General features: G+C 46.3%; 1 protein-coding gene across 2 annotated transcripts in view; it reads right to left on the reverse strand.

Annotated features, from left to right (window-relative positions):
- Nucleotides 1–8,765: 8,765 nt before the first annotated feature.
- LOC139539383 (cyclic nucleotide-gated channel cone photoreceptor subunit alpha-like) overlaps nt 8,766–17,065 on the reverse strand; it is a 28,385-nt gene continuing 20,085 nt past the window's right edge. For both annotated transcript variants that reach the window (XM_071342266.1, XM_071342265.1), the window contains exons 5-8: nt 15,317–15,508; nt 13,896–13,997; nt 13,689–13,795; nt 8,766–11,671 (exon numbers count right to left, since the gene is read on the reverse strand). In XM_071342266.1, coding sequence (XP_071198367.1) covers nt 10,290–11,671; nt 13,689–13,795; nt 13,896–13,997; nt 15,317–15,508 — 1,783 coding nt within the window. In that variant the 3' untranslated portion in view covers nt 8,766–10,289. The remainder of the gene's footprint in view (nt 11,672–13,688; nt 13,796–13,895; nt 13,998–15,316; nt 15,509–17,065) is intronic.

Here is a 17,065-nt window from a genome sequence, read left to right on the forward strand (position 1 = left end):
CCTTGTCTCCATGTGAAAGTACATGGGATCTATTCTCATCATATTAACATTGAATTCACTCAAGCGATCTAAAAACTGCATGTTCTTATCATGACATCTCTCCTGAATTCCCCCTCTACGAGTTCTATTTTTACCTGGACAGTTAGTGAAAAGTAGCGACTACAAACGACACGAAATGTGCATGTCTGCTCTCAGCTACGGCGCCTGGTCACCTGAATGATTATTCAGTGATCACTGGACTACATCAGGTCAGAGCAGGTAAAGAGGAAAAAGGAACCTATTTAACCTGGTTGCTACAAAGTTACCTCCTTAAACATCAGTGTCTTGATTTTTATTTTACTTTTAACTGGGCAAGTCAGTTAATTAAGAACAAATTATTATTTTCAATGACGGTCTAGGAACAGTGGGTTAACTGCCTTGTTCAGGGGCAGAACGACAGATTTTTACCTCGTCAGCTCGGGGATTCAATCTGGCAACCTTTCGGTTACTAGTCCAACGCTCTAACCACTAGGCTACGCTGCCGCCCCTTTCAAGACCAGGGTGTCAACATGCAGAGACTGACCTGGGCGGACGGCTGGGTAGTCTGGGGGACGTGCTCACTGTGACGACCCATGGTAGGAGGCCCTCCAGCTGAGGTATGGAGAACCTTGCTGGTGGTGTCGAAGGCGGTGGAGAACGCGGAGGACTTCCTTCATGGTCGTACCCAGTAGAGCCAGCTGGTCGTGGAGTAGATGACCATCTGGAAGATGCTGTAATCTACTGCTGCTTCCATCATTCCTGAGGCAGTATTCTGTAACGAAGACGCAGGGAGGCAGGAAGCAGATGGTGGCTTCCATCATTCCTGAGGCAGTATTCTGTAACGAAGACGCAGGGAGGCAGGAAGCAGATGGTGGCTTCCATCATTCCTGAGGCAGTATTCTGTAACGAAGACGCAGGGAGTCGGGGAGCAGATGGTGGCTTCCATCATTTCTGAGGCAGTATTCTGTAACGAAGACGCAGGGAGGCAGGAAGCAGATGGTGGCTTCCATCATTCCTGAGGCAGTATTCTGTAACGAAGACGCAGGGAGTCGGGGAGCAGATGGTGGCTTCCATCATTCCTGAGGCAGTATTCTGTAACGAAGACGCAGGGAGTCGGGGAGCAGATGGTGGCTTCCATCATTTCTGAGGCAGTATTCTGTAACGAAGACGCAGGGAGGCAGGAAGCAGATGGTGGCTTCCATCATTCCTGAGGCAGTATTCTGTAACGAAGACGCAGGGAGGCAGGAAGCAGATGGTGGCTTCCATCATTTCTGAGGCAGTTTTCTGTAACGAAGACGCAGGGAGTCGGGGAGCAGATGGTGAGTTTAAAATAACGGCCCATGGAGAGTTACAAAACAAGAGAAGCGTTTGGACTTGAAAACAGAACCAATACTGCCTGATGACTGAGGTTGGTGAGGGCTATATGAAGGGAGAGTAATCAGGGTGGTGATGAAGTTCAGGTGTGTTTAACGATGGGGAGCAGGTGTGCACAATGATGGTTGCCAGCTGTTTCGCAATGTGGGTTGCCAGTACCGATGGTTAGTAGACCACGACGTTTGAGCGCTGGAGGGAGGTTGCAGGAATAGGCATGACAGAGTCCCCTCCAGACGTCTACATCCCAAAACACCAACGATACAGGAGGACCACATGATGGGCTGGAGGACACTCACAGGACCCTCCGCTGACGTGGGACCACAGGGTGCGGGAAAGAAGGTCCCGGTATACTTAACGATGGGGAGCAGGTGTACGCAATGTAGGTTGCCAGGTGTACGCAATGTAGGTTGCCAGGTGTACGCAATGTAGGTTGCCAGGTGTACGCAATGTAGGTTGCCAGGTGTACGCAATGTAGGTTGCCAGGACCGGTGATTAGTAGACCAGCAAGGTCAAGCTCTGGAGGGAGGGAGCAGGAATAAAAGTCAAAGGGGCTGAATACTTTCTGAATGCCCTGTAAGTATGCTGATGACTCAACACGTCAGCTACTACAGCTAGTGAAATCACTGATGACTCAACACTATACACGTCAGCTACTACAGTGAGGAATACTTTCCGAATGCCCTGTAAGTATGCTGATGACTCAACACGTCAGCTACTACAGCTAGTGAAATCACTGATGACTCAACACTATACACGTCAGCTACTACAGTGAGGAATACTTTCCGAATGCCCTGTAAGTATGCTGATGACTCAACACACTTAGGGAGTGTTGTATTATAGGTGATGTAGTGGTGTAATAATGTGTTGTATTATAGATGATGTAGTGGTGTAATAATGTGTTATAGTGTAGGTGATGTAGTGGTGTAATAATGTGTTGTATTGTAGGTGATGTAGTGGTGTAATAATGTGTTGTATTATAGGTGATGTAGTGGTGTAATAATGTGTTGTATTATAGATGATGTAGTGGTGTATTAATGTGTTGTATTATAGGTGATGTAGTGGTGTAATAATGTGTTGTATTGTAGATATGTAGTGGTGTAATAATGTGTTGTATTATAGGTGATGTAGTGGTGTAATAATGTGTTGTATTATAGGTGATGTAGTGGTGTATTAATGTGTTGTATTATAGATGATGTAGTGGTGTATTAATGTGTTGTATTATAGGTGATGTAGTGGTGTAATAATGTGTTGTATTATAGGTGATGTAGTGGTGTATTAATGTGTTGTATTATAGATGATGTAGTGGTGTATTAATGTGTTGTATTATAGGTGATGTAGTGGTGTAATAATGTGTTGTATTATAGGTGATGTAGTGGTGTAATAATGTGTTGTATTATAGATGATGTAGTGGTGTATTAATGTGTTGTATTATAGGTGATGTAGTGGTGTAATAATGTGTTGTATTATAGATGATGTAGTGGTGTAATAATGTGTTGTATTGTAGGTGATGTAGTGGTGTAATAATGTGTTGTATTATAGGTGATGTAGTGGTGTAATAATGTGTTGTATTATAGGTGATGTAGTGGTGTAATAATGTGTTGTATTATAGGTGATGTAGTGGTGTAATAATGTGTTGTATTATAGGTGATGTAGTGGTGTAATAATGTGTTGTATTGTGGGTGATGTAGTGGTGTAATAATGTGTTGTATTGTGGGTGATGTAGTGGTGTAATAATGTGTTGTATTGTAGATATGTAGTGGTGTAATAATGTGTTGTATTGTAGGTGATGTAGTGGTGTAATAATGTGTTGTATTGTGGGTGATGTAGTGGTGTAATAATGTGTTGTATTATAGATGATGTAGTGGTGTAATAATGTGTTGTATTATAGATGATGTAGTGGTGTAATAATGTGTTGTATTGTGGGTGATGTAGTGGTGTAATAATGTGTTGTATTGTAGATATGTAGTGGTGTAATAATGTGTTGTATTGTAGGTGATGTAGTGGTGTAATAATGTGTTGTATTGTAGGTGATGTAGTGGTGTAATAATGTGCTATGTGATGTATTGTTTAATTTGTATTTTTTTGTGACATACTGTAACTGCCTTCATCAGGATGAGTAGCAGCTAATGGGGATCCTTCATAAATACAAATGTGTGACTGAAGTCTGTAAGCCACCAGAGAAGAAACTGTTCAAGGTCAGAGTTCAAATCCCATGATGCTCCTCTTCTGTCCCCAGATAACCTTTTCAACCCCGGTGGCTGTGTGATCTAAGCAGCAGCTTTACATGGTGTCACAGACCTGGCTGCTTCAGGCTCAGAACACGCTTAGTCAAAGGTCAGGAGTTAAGTGACCCATTAAGCCATGCAGAGAAATTCTCCATCAGTATGCCTTTCTCCAGCGGGGCTGGACAGGGGAGAGGACAGGGACAGCCAGAGGGGCTGGGGAGAGGACAGGGACACCGACAGGGGCTGGGGAGAGAACAGGGACAGCCAGAGGGGCTGGGGAGAGGACAGGGACACCCAGAGGGGCTGGGGAGAGGACAGGGACACCCAGAGGGGCTGGGGAGAGGACAGGGACAGCGAGAGGGGCTGGGGAGAGGACAGGGACACCCAGATGGGCTGGGGAGAGGACAGGGACAGCCAGAGGGGCTGGGGAGAGGACAGGGACACCCAGAGGGGCTGGGGAGAGGACAGGGACACCCAGATGAGCTGGGGAGAGGACAGGGACACCCAGAGGGGCTGGGGAGAGGACAGGGACAGCGAGAGGGGCTGGGGAGAGGACAGGGACACCCAGATGGGCTGGGGAGAGGACAGGGACACCCAGATGGGCTGGGGAGAGAACAGGGACAGCCAGAGGGGCTGGGGAGAGATAATATTTATCTATTAATATACCATTTTTTGTTAACTGGTCAGTCAACCACTTTCCAAGTCAAATCTGCTCTCACTCAGTGTTGTATGGTCTGATAAAAAATACCCCCAGTTACATGTTTTCTGATGTTGTGGCTATTGTCATCGGCTCTAAGAAAAACACCTCCCCAAACTCAACAAGCGCAGAATAATGCCTGGGCGGAGGGGGTTGGGTCCACCTAAACTCATGTAATCCAAAATTGCAAGCTCTGATAGTTACAAAAATGTGGAATACAAGTAGTCCGTTGTCTGCCCTACATACACAAACCAACAAGATTTGGGGATCTGAATGCATCTTAGAAATATAGAACCGTATACACACAGATACAATAGTGAGAAATATCAACTATGAATATTCATGGTAGCTGTTCTATAGACAGCTTTCCATGTTAAATGTGCCCTCATTCAGTGCTGTGCCCTCATTCAGTGCTGTGCTCTAAGGAATACCTAGGATAGGATAAAGTAATCCTTCTAACCCCCCCCCTTAAAAGAGTTAGATGCACTATTGTAAAGTGGTTGTTCCACTGGATATCATAAGGTGAATGCACCAATTTGTAAGTCGCTCTGGATAAGAGCGTCCGCTAAATGACTTAAATGTAAATGTAAATGTACGGTCCTGCCAGACAAAATGCATCCAGTTAAACGTTTTTTGATGTTGTGATCGGCTCTAAGGCAAGTGGGCTCAGACACTGAAAACGGTATGTTTTTCCAGTCAAAGGTTCCTCTCTGGATTGTACTGTATATATTCAGCCCCTACTCTTGCGATTACTTTAGGGGATGTGACAAATGTAAAAAAATTTAAAAAAGTCCTTCAGGTTTAACCGGCCTTTTTTTTCTTCTCTCATTGAATCGTTTTTAATAACTTGAATTCAAAATTCAGAAATGATCGCCTATGACCACTACAAAATTCAGATATGATCGCCTATGACCACTAGGGGACAATGCATTTCAATGTACCGCAGTCTTGACTACCTACCAGCTAGACGGCGCCCCCCTTACTGCTGTCCCCGACCCACTCAGCAACAAGGTTTCTCTGCTGTGTTCCTTTCCCCCATGTTCTCACGGGACTTCGTGTCCCACTTCTCATCAACGTAACGGGTCGTTGCAGTAATGTATGACAACGTGTTCATAGACGTCCAACAATCTGTTGTTAACGCCACGTATGATGTTTGAGAGCTCGCGCTTTGTACTTGCAGAGCAATCATGCTACAATTTCTCCATCTGGAGATATGCCATCAGGGTATTGAAGCCGACATCCATCCGTTGACAATGGCTGCGTAACAACTGCAGTCAGCTCTGTGGCTTTTTCTATTTTACCGGGCAAGCCAGTTAATAAAGGTCTTACTCACATCGGCTACGGAGAGCGTGATCACACAGTCGTCCTGAACAGCTGATGCTCTCATGCATGCTTCAGTGTTGCTTGCCTCGAAGCGAGCATAGAAGTAATTTAGCTCGTCTGGTAGGCTCGTGTCACTGGGCAGCTCTTCCTTTGTAGTCTGTAATAGTACGCAAACCCTGCGACATCCGACGAGCGTCGGAGCCGGTGTAGTACGAGTCAATCTTAGTCCTGAATTGACGCTTTGCCTGTTTTGATGGTTTGTCGGAGGGCATAGCGTCCAGGTTAGAGTCCCGCTCATTGAAATCAGCAGCTCTACCCTTTAGCTCAGTGCGAATGTTGCCTGTAATCCATGGCTTCTGGTTGGGGTATGTACGTATAGTCACTGTGGGGACGAAGTCATCGATGCACTTATTGATAAAGACAGTGACTGAGGTGGTGTACTCCTCAATGCCATTAGAAGAATCCCTGAACATGTTCCAGTCTGTGCTAACCAAAACAGTCCTGTAGTGTAGCATCCGCGTCATCTGACCAGGTTCGTATTGAGTGAGAGATTGGTACTTCCTGCTTTAGTTTTAACCAAAACAGTCCTGGTCATCAGACCACTTCTTTATTAGCTCGAGTCACTGGTACTGCCTGCTTTAGTTTTTGCTTGTAAGCAGGAATCAGGAGGATAGAATTAAACAGGTCAACATTCACAAGGTCGCAGGGCCAGATGGATTACCAGGACGTGTACTCCGAGCATGCGCGGACCAAATGGCAAGTGTCTTCACTGACATTTTCAACCTGTCCCTGATTGAATCTGTAATACCTACATGTTTCAAGCAGACCACCATAGTCCCCGTGCCCAAGAACACAAAGGCAACCTGCCTAAATGACTAACGCAACGTAGCACTCACGTCGGTAGCCATGAAGTGCATTGAAAGGCTGGTCATGGCTCACATCAACACCATCATCCCAGAAACCCTAGACCTACTCCAATTTGCATACAGACAACAGATCCACTGATGATGCAATCTCTATTACACTCCACACTGTCCTTTCCCACCTGGACAAAAGGAACACCTATGTGAGAATGCTGTTCATGTACTACAGCTCAGTGTTCAACACCATAGTGCCCTCAAAGCTCATCACTAAGCTAAGGACCCTGGGACTAAACACCTCCCTCTGCAACTGGATCCTGGACTTCCTGACGGGCCGCCACCAGGTGGTAAAGGTAGGTATCAACACATCCTCAACATGGGGGCCCCTCAGGGGTGCATGCTCAGTCTCCTCTTGTACTTCCTGTTCACTCATAACTGCACGGCCAAACAACACCATCATTAAGTTTGCCAATGACACAACAGTGGTAGGCCTGATCACCGACAACAATGAGGCAATCTAAAGGGAGGAGGTCAGAGACCTGTCCGTGTGTTGCCAGGACAACAACCTCTCCCTCAACGTGATCGAGACAAAGGAGATGATTGTGGACTACAGGAAAAGGGAGCACGCCCCCATTCTCATCGACAGGGCTGTAGTGGAGCAGATTGGTGTCCACATCACCAACAAACTATCATGGTCCAAACACACCAAGACAGTCGTGAAGAGGGCACGACAACACCTTTCCCCCTCAGGAGACTAAAAAGATTTAGCATGGGTCCCCAGATCCACAAAACGTTCTACAGCTGCACCATCAAGAGCATCCTGACTGGTTGCATCACTGCCTGGTACGGCAACTGCTCGACCTCCGACTGCAAGGCACATAGAGGGTTGTGCGTACAGCCCAGTACATCAATGGGGCCAAGCTTCCTGCCATTCAGGACCTCTGTACCAGACGGTGTCAGAGGAAGGCCCTAAAAATTGTCAGACTCCAGCCACCCTAGTCATAGACTGTTCTCTCTGCTACCGCACGGCAAGCGGTACCGGAGCGCCAAGTCTAGGTCCAAGAGGCTTCTTAACAGCTTCTAACCCCAAGCCATAAGACTCCTGAATAGCTAATCAAATGGCTATGTTTCCTTAATGTTTACTTATCTATTTTTTACTGAACACTTTGTAAGCATTGTAAGTAAGCATTTCAATGTAAGGTCTACTACACCTGTTGTATTCAACATTTCACTGTGAGGTCTACTACACCTGTTGTATTCAGCATTTCACTGTAATGTCTACTACACCTGTTGTATTTGGTGCATGTGACAAATAAGATTTGATTTGATTTATGGGTGGCTTAAGAGGGACTATTGGTGGATTAGCAATAGACTATTGGTGGACTATTGATAAACTATTGGTGGGATATTGGTGGGCTATTAATAGACTACTGGTAGACTATTGGTAGGCTATTGGTGGACTACTGGTAGACTATTGGTGGACTATAGATAGGCTACTGGTAGACTATTGGTAGACTATTGGTGGGTTATTGGTAGACTATTGGTAGACTACTGGTAGACTATTGGTGGGTTATTGGTAGACTATTGGTGGGTTATTGGTAGACTATTGGTAGACTACTGGTAGACTATTGGTAGACTACTGGTAGACTATTGGTAGACTATTGGTGGGTTATTGGTAGACTATTGGTAGACTACTGGTAGACTATTGGTGGGTTATTGGTAGACTATTGGTAGACTACTGGTAGACTACTGGTAGACTATTGGTGGGTTATTGGTAGACTATTGGTAGACTACTGGTAGACTATTGGTGGGTTATTGGTAGACTATTGGTAGACTACTGGTAGACTACTGGTAGGCTATTGGTGGGCTATTGGTAGACTACTGGTAGACTACTGGTAGACTATTGGTGGGCTATTGGTAGACTATTGGTAGACTATTGGTAGACTACTGGTGGGCTATTGGTGGGCTATTGGTAGACTATTGGTAGGTTATTGGTGGGCTATTGGTAGACTATTGGTAGACTACTGGTAGACTACTGGTAGACTATTGGTAGGTTATTGGTGGGCTATTGGTAGACTATTGGTAGGTTATTGGTGGACTATTGGTAGACTATTGGTAGGTTATTGGTGGGCTATTGGTGGGCTATTGATGGGTTATTGTTTGACTATATGAGCCAAAGCTAGAGGATGTTATACAATCAAATATAACATAAGTGATGAACTACAGGAACATGTGCCGGTCACTATAAAGACAACATAGAAACACACACAATAACAATTTGTTTTTATTATTAATTTAATATTTTGGTTGGAATTGAACACTTGCTAATACATACCATTGCACATTTCATATTTATAAATGTAGATCACGGCAGATCAAATACACGCTTTTGATGACAGTCTGGTCTTGTGATTTGTGCATATTTGAGGTACACTAATGTTTTGGTCAAGTTTACATAACTTAAATTGTATAGCTGAAGATATCAAATGATACCTCCGTTGTAAAATACACCGTTATGGACTGTAGTCGCCATAGAAATAGAATCAAATAGAACATGTTTCATACATGCCACATTCATACACATACTAATGCATTGACAGATGATCAATAATACTAAATTATATTATTCTCTGTGAAGCACTTCATTCAACTAGACTCATAACATTTGAAAAATACAGAATACATTTCCAAAACCACTAAAGGCTATATTATGAAAATTGTCCTGTACAAAGAGTTTGTCTCTTTACCAGGGTTGGGGTCGATTCCATTTAAATTCCAGTCAATTCAGAAAGTAAACCAAATTACAATTTAAAAATGGTACTCATTGTAAAGCATTTTGAAGAGTATTGGAATATAAATGTCTGTGTACAATCTCTGAATGGACTGGAATTGAATCGACCCGGCTCTCTACTGCCCCAACGAGTGTCTCGAAACCAGTTCCATGCCATGATTCTGATTTTGGAGATGCACAAGTCCGTAACTTCTCAGTCACTGCATATGGAAAGTTGTATCCACTGCAGTCACTGCATATGGAAAGGTGAATTCACTGCAGTCACTGCATATGGAAAGGTGTGTCCACTGCAGTCACTGCATATGGAAAGTTGAATCCACTGCAGTCACTGCATATGGAAAGGTGATTCCACTGCAGTCACTGCATATGGAAAGGTGAATCCACTGCAGTCACTGCATATGAAAAGTTGAATCCACTGCAGTCACTGCATATGGAAAGGTGTGTCCACTGCAGTCACTGCATATGGAAAGTTGAATCAACTGCAGTCACTGCATATGGAAAGGTGTGTCCACTGCAGTCACTGCATATGGAAAGGTGAATCCACTGCAGTCACTGCATATGGAAAGGTGAATCCACTGCAGTCACTGCATATGGAAAGGTGAATCCACTGCAGTCACTGCATATGAACATATTGACATTTGACACATATTTAGAGGTGCATTTTTACTCAATAAGAAGGTACGTAATACGTGGTTGTTGATAATGTACATATGACGTATAAATACGAACAGTCAAAAAGTATCAAACTATCTACCGTTTTATGTATTGTTTTTGAAAACCAAAAAAAACCATCTCTGTGTTATAACTGTAAGGGCTCCCACGCAGAGCTAACGGAGGAGTGCCTGGTTTTGGTACAGCTTCACGCCTGCACCTCTACCACGCCGACGCACCTTCCCTACTGAAACGTGTCGAGCTGGCTTCGTCCTTTGACTCTGCATTGCTCAGTGTGAAAGGTTCCTAACGTCTCTGGGTAAATACATTGTGTCGTGGGACTATTTGGTCTACTTGTCGGCCACCACCTCAGATATATCCTCGGGCCGGACCGACTTGACTGTTGACTCCATGTTGGTGATCCTCTGTTTGATCTTGCCCTGGCTGGATGTGAACTCAGCCATGATCTTGGCCAACTTGGACGTCATGATTTCCATATTACTCTCCAGCCTGAGGATCTTCTCCTCCATGTCCTTGGGGTCGGCACCTGCATTAGCGATTTCCTCATCGATCATGTTGTCCTTCATCAACGTAGCCTTTCCCTTCTCTTCCAGGATCTTCTTGGCTTCGGGATACTCGGTGAGAGCCTCCATAAGGTCGTCTTTCGACAGGGCGAAGAGGTCAGAGTAACCCACGCTCCTGATGTTGGCCGTTCTCCTGTTGCCAGCCTTGGAACCCTTGATGCCTAGGATACTGATATCTCCGAAGTACGCTCCGTCGCTGAGCACACACCACTGTGTGACCCCGTCTTCCGCAACCACAGCTAGCTTCCCCTCCTTGATGATGTACATCTCTCTGCCGATGTCTCCCTTCTTACAGATGTAATCTCCTGGGGAGAACACCTGAGGCTGCAGCTTCATCACCAACTCAATAAGCAGCCCAGCCTCGCATTCCTGGAAGATTTTCACTTTCTTCAGGGTATCCAGATGGACGTCGATGGCGATCTCGGCCTTCAGCTTGTCCGGCAAGTTCTTCAGCACCTCCTTCTCATCGCAGGTCTTCTTCTCCGTCCAGAGGTAGTCGAACCACTTAATGACCCTGGCCTCCAGATCCTTGGAGACCTTACGGAACTGCATGTATTGCTTGATGGAGTCGATCTTAGCCTGGAAGTCCGCACGGTTTTTGTTCATGTTGGAGATCATGGCGCCAACATTACCGACAATGGTGGCGAAAATCAGCACGCCGATGAGGAAGTCGGCGACCACGAAGAGGTACTCAAAGTCCCTGACGGGGGGCGGGGTTTCTCCGATGGTGGTCAAGGTCAGAGTCGACCAATAGAGACAGTAGATGTACTTCCTGGAAAGGCGGCCGTGCTCAGGGTGACTGATGTTGGGGTACACCCAGGTGTCGGACCCGAACCCGATGGTCTTGGAGATGGCGAAGAAGATGCAGGCGTTCCAGTGGATGATGATCAGGATGTAAAGTACCAGGTTACTGATTCTGAAAACGTTGGGGAAGCTGGTTCTGGTTTCAGTGCGGTCGAAGAACTCAAAGAGGCGGTTCATCTTTGCGAGCCGGTTCACTCGGAGCTCGGGGTTGTTGATGCCCACTTTCAGAAAAAGCAGGTCTGTGGGTATCATTGAAATGACGTCCCATTTGAACTGTTCCGTTTGTCTGTATTTGTCCAGAAGCTTTTGTTTGTCTTTCACAAGCAGCCCCTGTTCCAAATAACCTGTTAAGATAATGAAGAGAAAATGTAATTAGTGATAATCAAAAAGAAATCAAATAATCACAAACAAAAGTTAATTCATTTTGACTGCATGGAAGTGTCTACTGCCTCTCTTGCTTGACAAATCACAAATGATCAAAGAAACCCCTACTTGCGTTGGTTCAAATCCACACCGGTCTTCACATCCCAGTCCCACCAGCCTTCACATCCCAGTCCCACTCGTCTTCACATCCCAGTCCCAGCCGTCTTCACATCCCAGTCCCACCAGCCTTCACATCCCAGTCCCACTCGTCTTCACATCCCAGTCCCAGCCGTCTTCACATCCCAGTCCCACCAGCCTTCACATCCCAGTCCCACTCGTCTTCACATCCCAGTCCCAGCCGTCTTCACATCCCAGTCCCACCAGCCTTCACATCCCAGTCCCACTCGTCTTCACATCCCAGTCCCAGCCGTCTTCACATCCCAGTCCCACCAGCCTTCACATCCCAATCCCACTCGTCTTCACATCCCAGTCCCAGCCGTCTTCACATCCCAGTCCCACCAGCCTTCACATCCCAGTCCCACTCGTCTTCACATCCCAGTCCCAGCCGTCTTCACATCCCAGTCCCACCAGCCTTCACATCCCAGTCCCACTCGTCTTCACATCCCAGTCCCAGCCGTCTTCACATCCCAGTCCCACCAGCCTTCACATCCCAGTCCCAGCCGTCTTCACATCCCAGTCCCAGCCGTCTTCACATCCCAGTCCCAGCCGTCTTCACATCCCAGTCCCAGCCATCTTCACATCCCAGTCCCAGCCATCTTCACATCCCAGTCCCAGCCATCTTCACATCCCAGTCCCAGCCATCTTCACATCCCAGTCCCAGCCATCTTCACATCCCAGTCCCACCAGCCTTCACATCCCAGTCCCACCCGCCTTCACATCCCAGTCCCACCCGCCTTCACATCCCAGCCCCACTCGTCTTCACATCCCAGTCCCACCAGCCTTCACATCCCAGTCCCACCCGCCTTCACATCCCAGCCCCGCCCGTCTTCACATCCCAGCCCCGCCCGTCTTCACATCCCAGCCCCGCCCGTCTTCACATCCCAGCCCCGCTCGTCTTCACATCCCAGCCACGCTCGTCTTCACATCCCAGCCCCAGCCGTCTTCACATCCCAGCCCCGCTCGTCTTCACATCCCAGCCCCGCTCGTCTTCACATCCCAGCCCCGCTCGTCTTCACATCCCAGCCCCGCTCGTCTTCACATCCCAGCCCCAGCCGTCTTCACACCCCAGCCCCGCTCGTCTTCACATCCCAGCCCCGCCCGTCTTCACATCCCAGCCCCGCCCGTCTTCACATCCCAGCCCCGCCCGTCTTCACATCCCAGCCCCGCTCGTCTTCACATCCCAGCCCCGCCCGTCTTCACATCCCAGCCCCGCCCGTCTTCACATCCCAGCCCCGCCCGTCTTCACATCCCAGCCCCGCTCGTCTTCACATCCCAGCCCCGCCCGTCTTCACATCCCAGCCCCGCTCGTCTTCACATCCCAGCCCCGCTCGTCTTCACATCCCAGCCCCGCTCGTCTTCACATCCCAGCCCCGCTCGTCTTCACATCCCAGCCCCGCTCGTCTTCACATCCCAGCCCCGCTCGTCTTCACAACCCAGCCCCGCTCGTCTTCACATCCCAGCCCCGCTCGTCTTCACATCCCAGCCCCGCTCGTCTTCACATCCCAGCCCGGCTCGTCTTTACATCCCAGCCCCGCTCGTCTTCACATCCCAGCCCCGCTCGTCTTCACATCCCAGCCCCGCCCGTCTTCACATCCCAGCCCCGCCCGTCTTCACATCCCAGCCCCGCCCGTCTTCACATCCCAGCCCCGCCCGTCTTCACATCCCAGCCCCGCCCGTCTTCACATCCCAGCCCCGCCCGTCTTCACATCCCAGCCCCACTCGTCTTCACACTACGTTCCCTCTATCTGTCTCCCTGCTCATCCCGGTCTATCAAACTGGAAAAATACCTCATGTGTGTTTTTAGAAGAAGAACCTCACCTGTTCTAGACCTGACGAATGTGTCTGCGTAGTAGACTACGTCTGAGGTGTAGTCCAGGACAATCCACAGCATTGTGAATGTGTTCTGGAGTTCGTTAAAACATGCCCTGTGGGACGACAGAACAACAGTCAACAACAATATACGACAAACGTTCAACAAACGTTCAACAACAAAAATCAAACGAACTGTACTGTATGAGAACAAACCTGGTCACTAGCATCATCAGGTTGTAGAAACATGGTGCAGCGATGATGGTGAGCCACGTGTAGTATTTGTCTGTTGACGGGTCCATGATCCAAATCTCTTTCCTGAAACATGACCGCACGGTTTTCAATCAAATCAAATCAAATGTATTTATAAAGCCCTTCTTACATCAGCTGATATCTCAAAGTGCTGTACAGAAACCCAGCCTAAAACCCCAAACAGCAAGCAATGCAGATGTAGAAGCACGGTGGCTAGGAAAAACTCCCTAGAAAGGCCAAAACCTAGGAAGAAACCTAGAGAGGAACCAGGCTATGAGGGGTGGCCAGTCCTCTTCTGTAGAAGCACGGTGGCTAGGAAAAACTCCCTAGAAAGGCCAAAACCTAGGAAGAAACCTAGAGAGGAACCAGGCTCTGAGGGGTGGCCAGTCCTCTTCTGTAGAAGCACGGTGGCTAGGAAAAACTCCCTAGAAAGGCCAAAACCTAGGAAGAAACCTAGAGAGGAACCAGGCTCTGAGGGGTGGCCAGTCCTCTTCTGTAGAAGCACGGTGGCTAGGAAAAACTCCCTAGAAAGGCCAAAACCTAGGAAGAAACCTAGAGAGGAACCAGGCTCTGAGGGGTGGCCAGTCCTCTTCTGTAGAAGCACGGTGGCTAGGAAAAACTCCCTAGAAAGGCCAAAACCTAGGAAGAAACCTAGAGAGGAACCAGGCTCTGAGGGGTGGCCAGTCCTCTTCTGTAGAAGCACGGTGGCTAGGAAAAACTCCCTAGAAAGGCCAAAACCTAGGAAGAAACCTAGAGAGGAACCAGGCTATGAGGGGTGGCCAGTCCTCTTCTGTAGAAGCACGGTGGCTAGGAAAAACTCCCTAGAAAGGCCAAAACCTAGGAAGAAACCTAGAGAGGAACCAGGCTCTGAGGGGTGGCCAGTCCTCTTCTGTAGAAGCACGGTGGCTAGGAAAAACTCCCTAGAAAGGCCAAAACCTAGGAAGAAACCTAGAGAGGAACCAGGCTCTGAGGGGTGGCCAGTCCTCTTCTGTAGAAGCACGGTGGCTAGGAAAAACTCCCTAGAAAGGCCAAAACCTAGGAAGAAACCTAGAGAGGAACCAGGCTCTGAGGGGTGGCCAGTCCTCTTCTGTAGAAGCACGGTGGCTAGGAAAAACTCCCTAGAAAGGCCAAAACCTAGGAAGAAACCTAGAGAGGAACCAGGCTCTGAGGGGTGGCCAGTCCTCTTCTGTAGAACCACGGTGGCTAGGAAAAACTCCCTAGAAAGGCCAAAACCTAGGAAGAAACCTAGAGAGGAACCAGGCTCTGAGGGGTGGCCTCAATCACAAAGGGGTTATTATTTTTTATGTTCGTGTAGCATGCTGCCAGGCGTGCCTTATCCTTCACGTCTTGGGGCAGACGACCCATCAGACTACAGTCATACTTACGGTGGCTCCTCCTTCTTCTTCTCCTCCTTCTTAGGCTCCTCCTTCTTAGGCTCTTCCTTCTTAGGCTCCTCCTTCTTAGGCTCCTCCTCTTTCTCCTTCTCCTCTTTCTCCTTCTCCTCCTCTTTCTTCTCTTCTTCTTGCGCATCCTGTTTTTTCTCCTCTTTCTTTATTTCGTCCTTGTCATCTTTTTTGCTATGGATAATGGATGTTTATTTTTCATGTTGTTGTTAAGGACTAAGGTGATCTATAGGTGACTTTCTAGGGTCTTTTTGGCAGACTATTGACAGACTATTGACAGACTATTGACAGACTATTGACAGACTATTGGTGGACTATTGGTGGACTATCATACTACAATATGAGCCAAAGGTCGAGGAAAGGTCGTTACTTGCCTCGGGGGCATTGATACTCTACAGCAGGGTTCCCCAATAGTCGGCCCGCAGGCCAAATCTGATTTTATTTTCCCCCCCCCAAGTTTTCAGATCATTTTTATTTAAATTAATCATTTTGTTGTTGGACATGAAAGAATGTAAAATCACTAGGAAATCAGCTCAAAGTTATTTTAATTTAGAAAATCTGTTCCCATGTAGTCCCACGCATAAATTAAGCCATATGTGATCGTATCCCAATGTAATCAAGGTAGCAGATTATTCTGTTATCGTCAAATACTATATCTGATTGGGATTCTTGTGGTCAATTTGCAGTGTACTATATATTTATTTATAACTATGTTCTGGTCCCCCCGACCATCCTACTCAAGGAAAATCGGCATATGCCTGAATGTAATTGTGGACCCCTGTTCTACAGAAACAGTGACAGGTCTATCATATCCAGGCTGAAACAGTCCCAGTGTTTGAGGGCATTACCGTATGTGCCCTGTAGGTGGCAGCACCACTACTGTTTATGTTCACCATACAGTTAGTTCACTCCTCATGAGAATAACTTTATATTGACATAAATATAAAATGGTATAGTTCAACCATTCACTGAATGTTGAATAAGGAGTAGAAGAGTTTATACTTAATTTTAGATGTATCTTTTTGACATACAATATAACCAGTAGCCTAACCAGTATAATCAAGATCAGGACTGTCTATAGAGCTATTACAGTACAAACAATGATAAAGTGTCTTCTCATTCTATAGTTGCAACTAAAATACAACTGGAGCAAAATACATACCAAGGCTGCTATTGACATAGCAGATCTTTATTATCCATAGTCATACAATCTTATCTATGTCTATAGAACTATTATGTCTATATAACTATTATGTCTATATAACTATTATGTCTATAGAACTATTATGTCTATAGAACTATTATGTCTATAGAACTATTATGTCTATAGAACTATTATGTCTATAGAACTATTATGTCTATAGAACTATTATGTCTATAGAACTATTATGTCTATAAAACTATAGAACTATTATGTCTATATAACTATTATGTCTATAGAACTATTATGTCTATAGAACTATAGAACTATTATGTCTATAGAACTATTATGTCTATATAACTATTATGTCTATAGAACTATAGAACTATTATGTCTATAGAACTATAGAACTATTATGTCTATAGAACTATTATGTCTATAGAACTATTATGTCTATATAACTATTATGTCTATAGAACTATAGAACTATTATGTCTATATAACTATTATGTCTATAGAACTATAGAACTATTATGTCTATAGAACTATTATGTCTATAGAACTATTATGTCTATAGAACTATAGAACTA

Source organism: Salvelinus alpinus, chromosome 15 (assembly GCF_045679555.1).
Source record: "Salvelinus alpinus chromosome 15, SLU_Salpinus.1, whole genome shotgun sequence".
NCBI classification, from domain to species: Eukaryota; Metazoa; Chordata; class Actinopteri; order Salmoniformes; family Salmonidae; genus Salvelinus; species Salvelinus alpinus.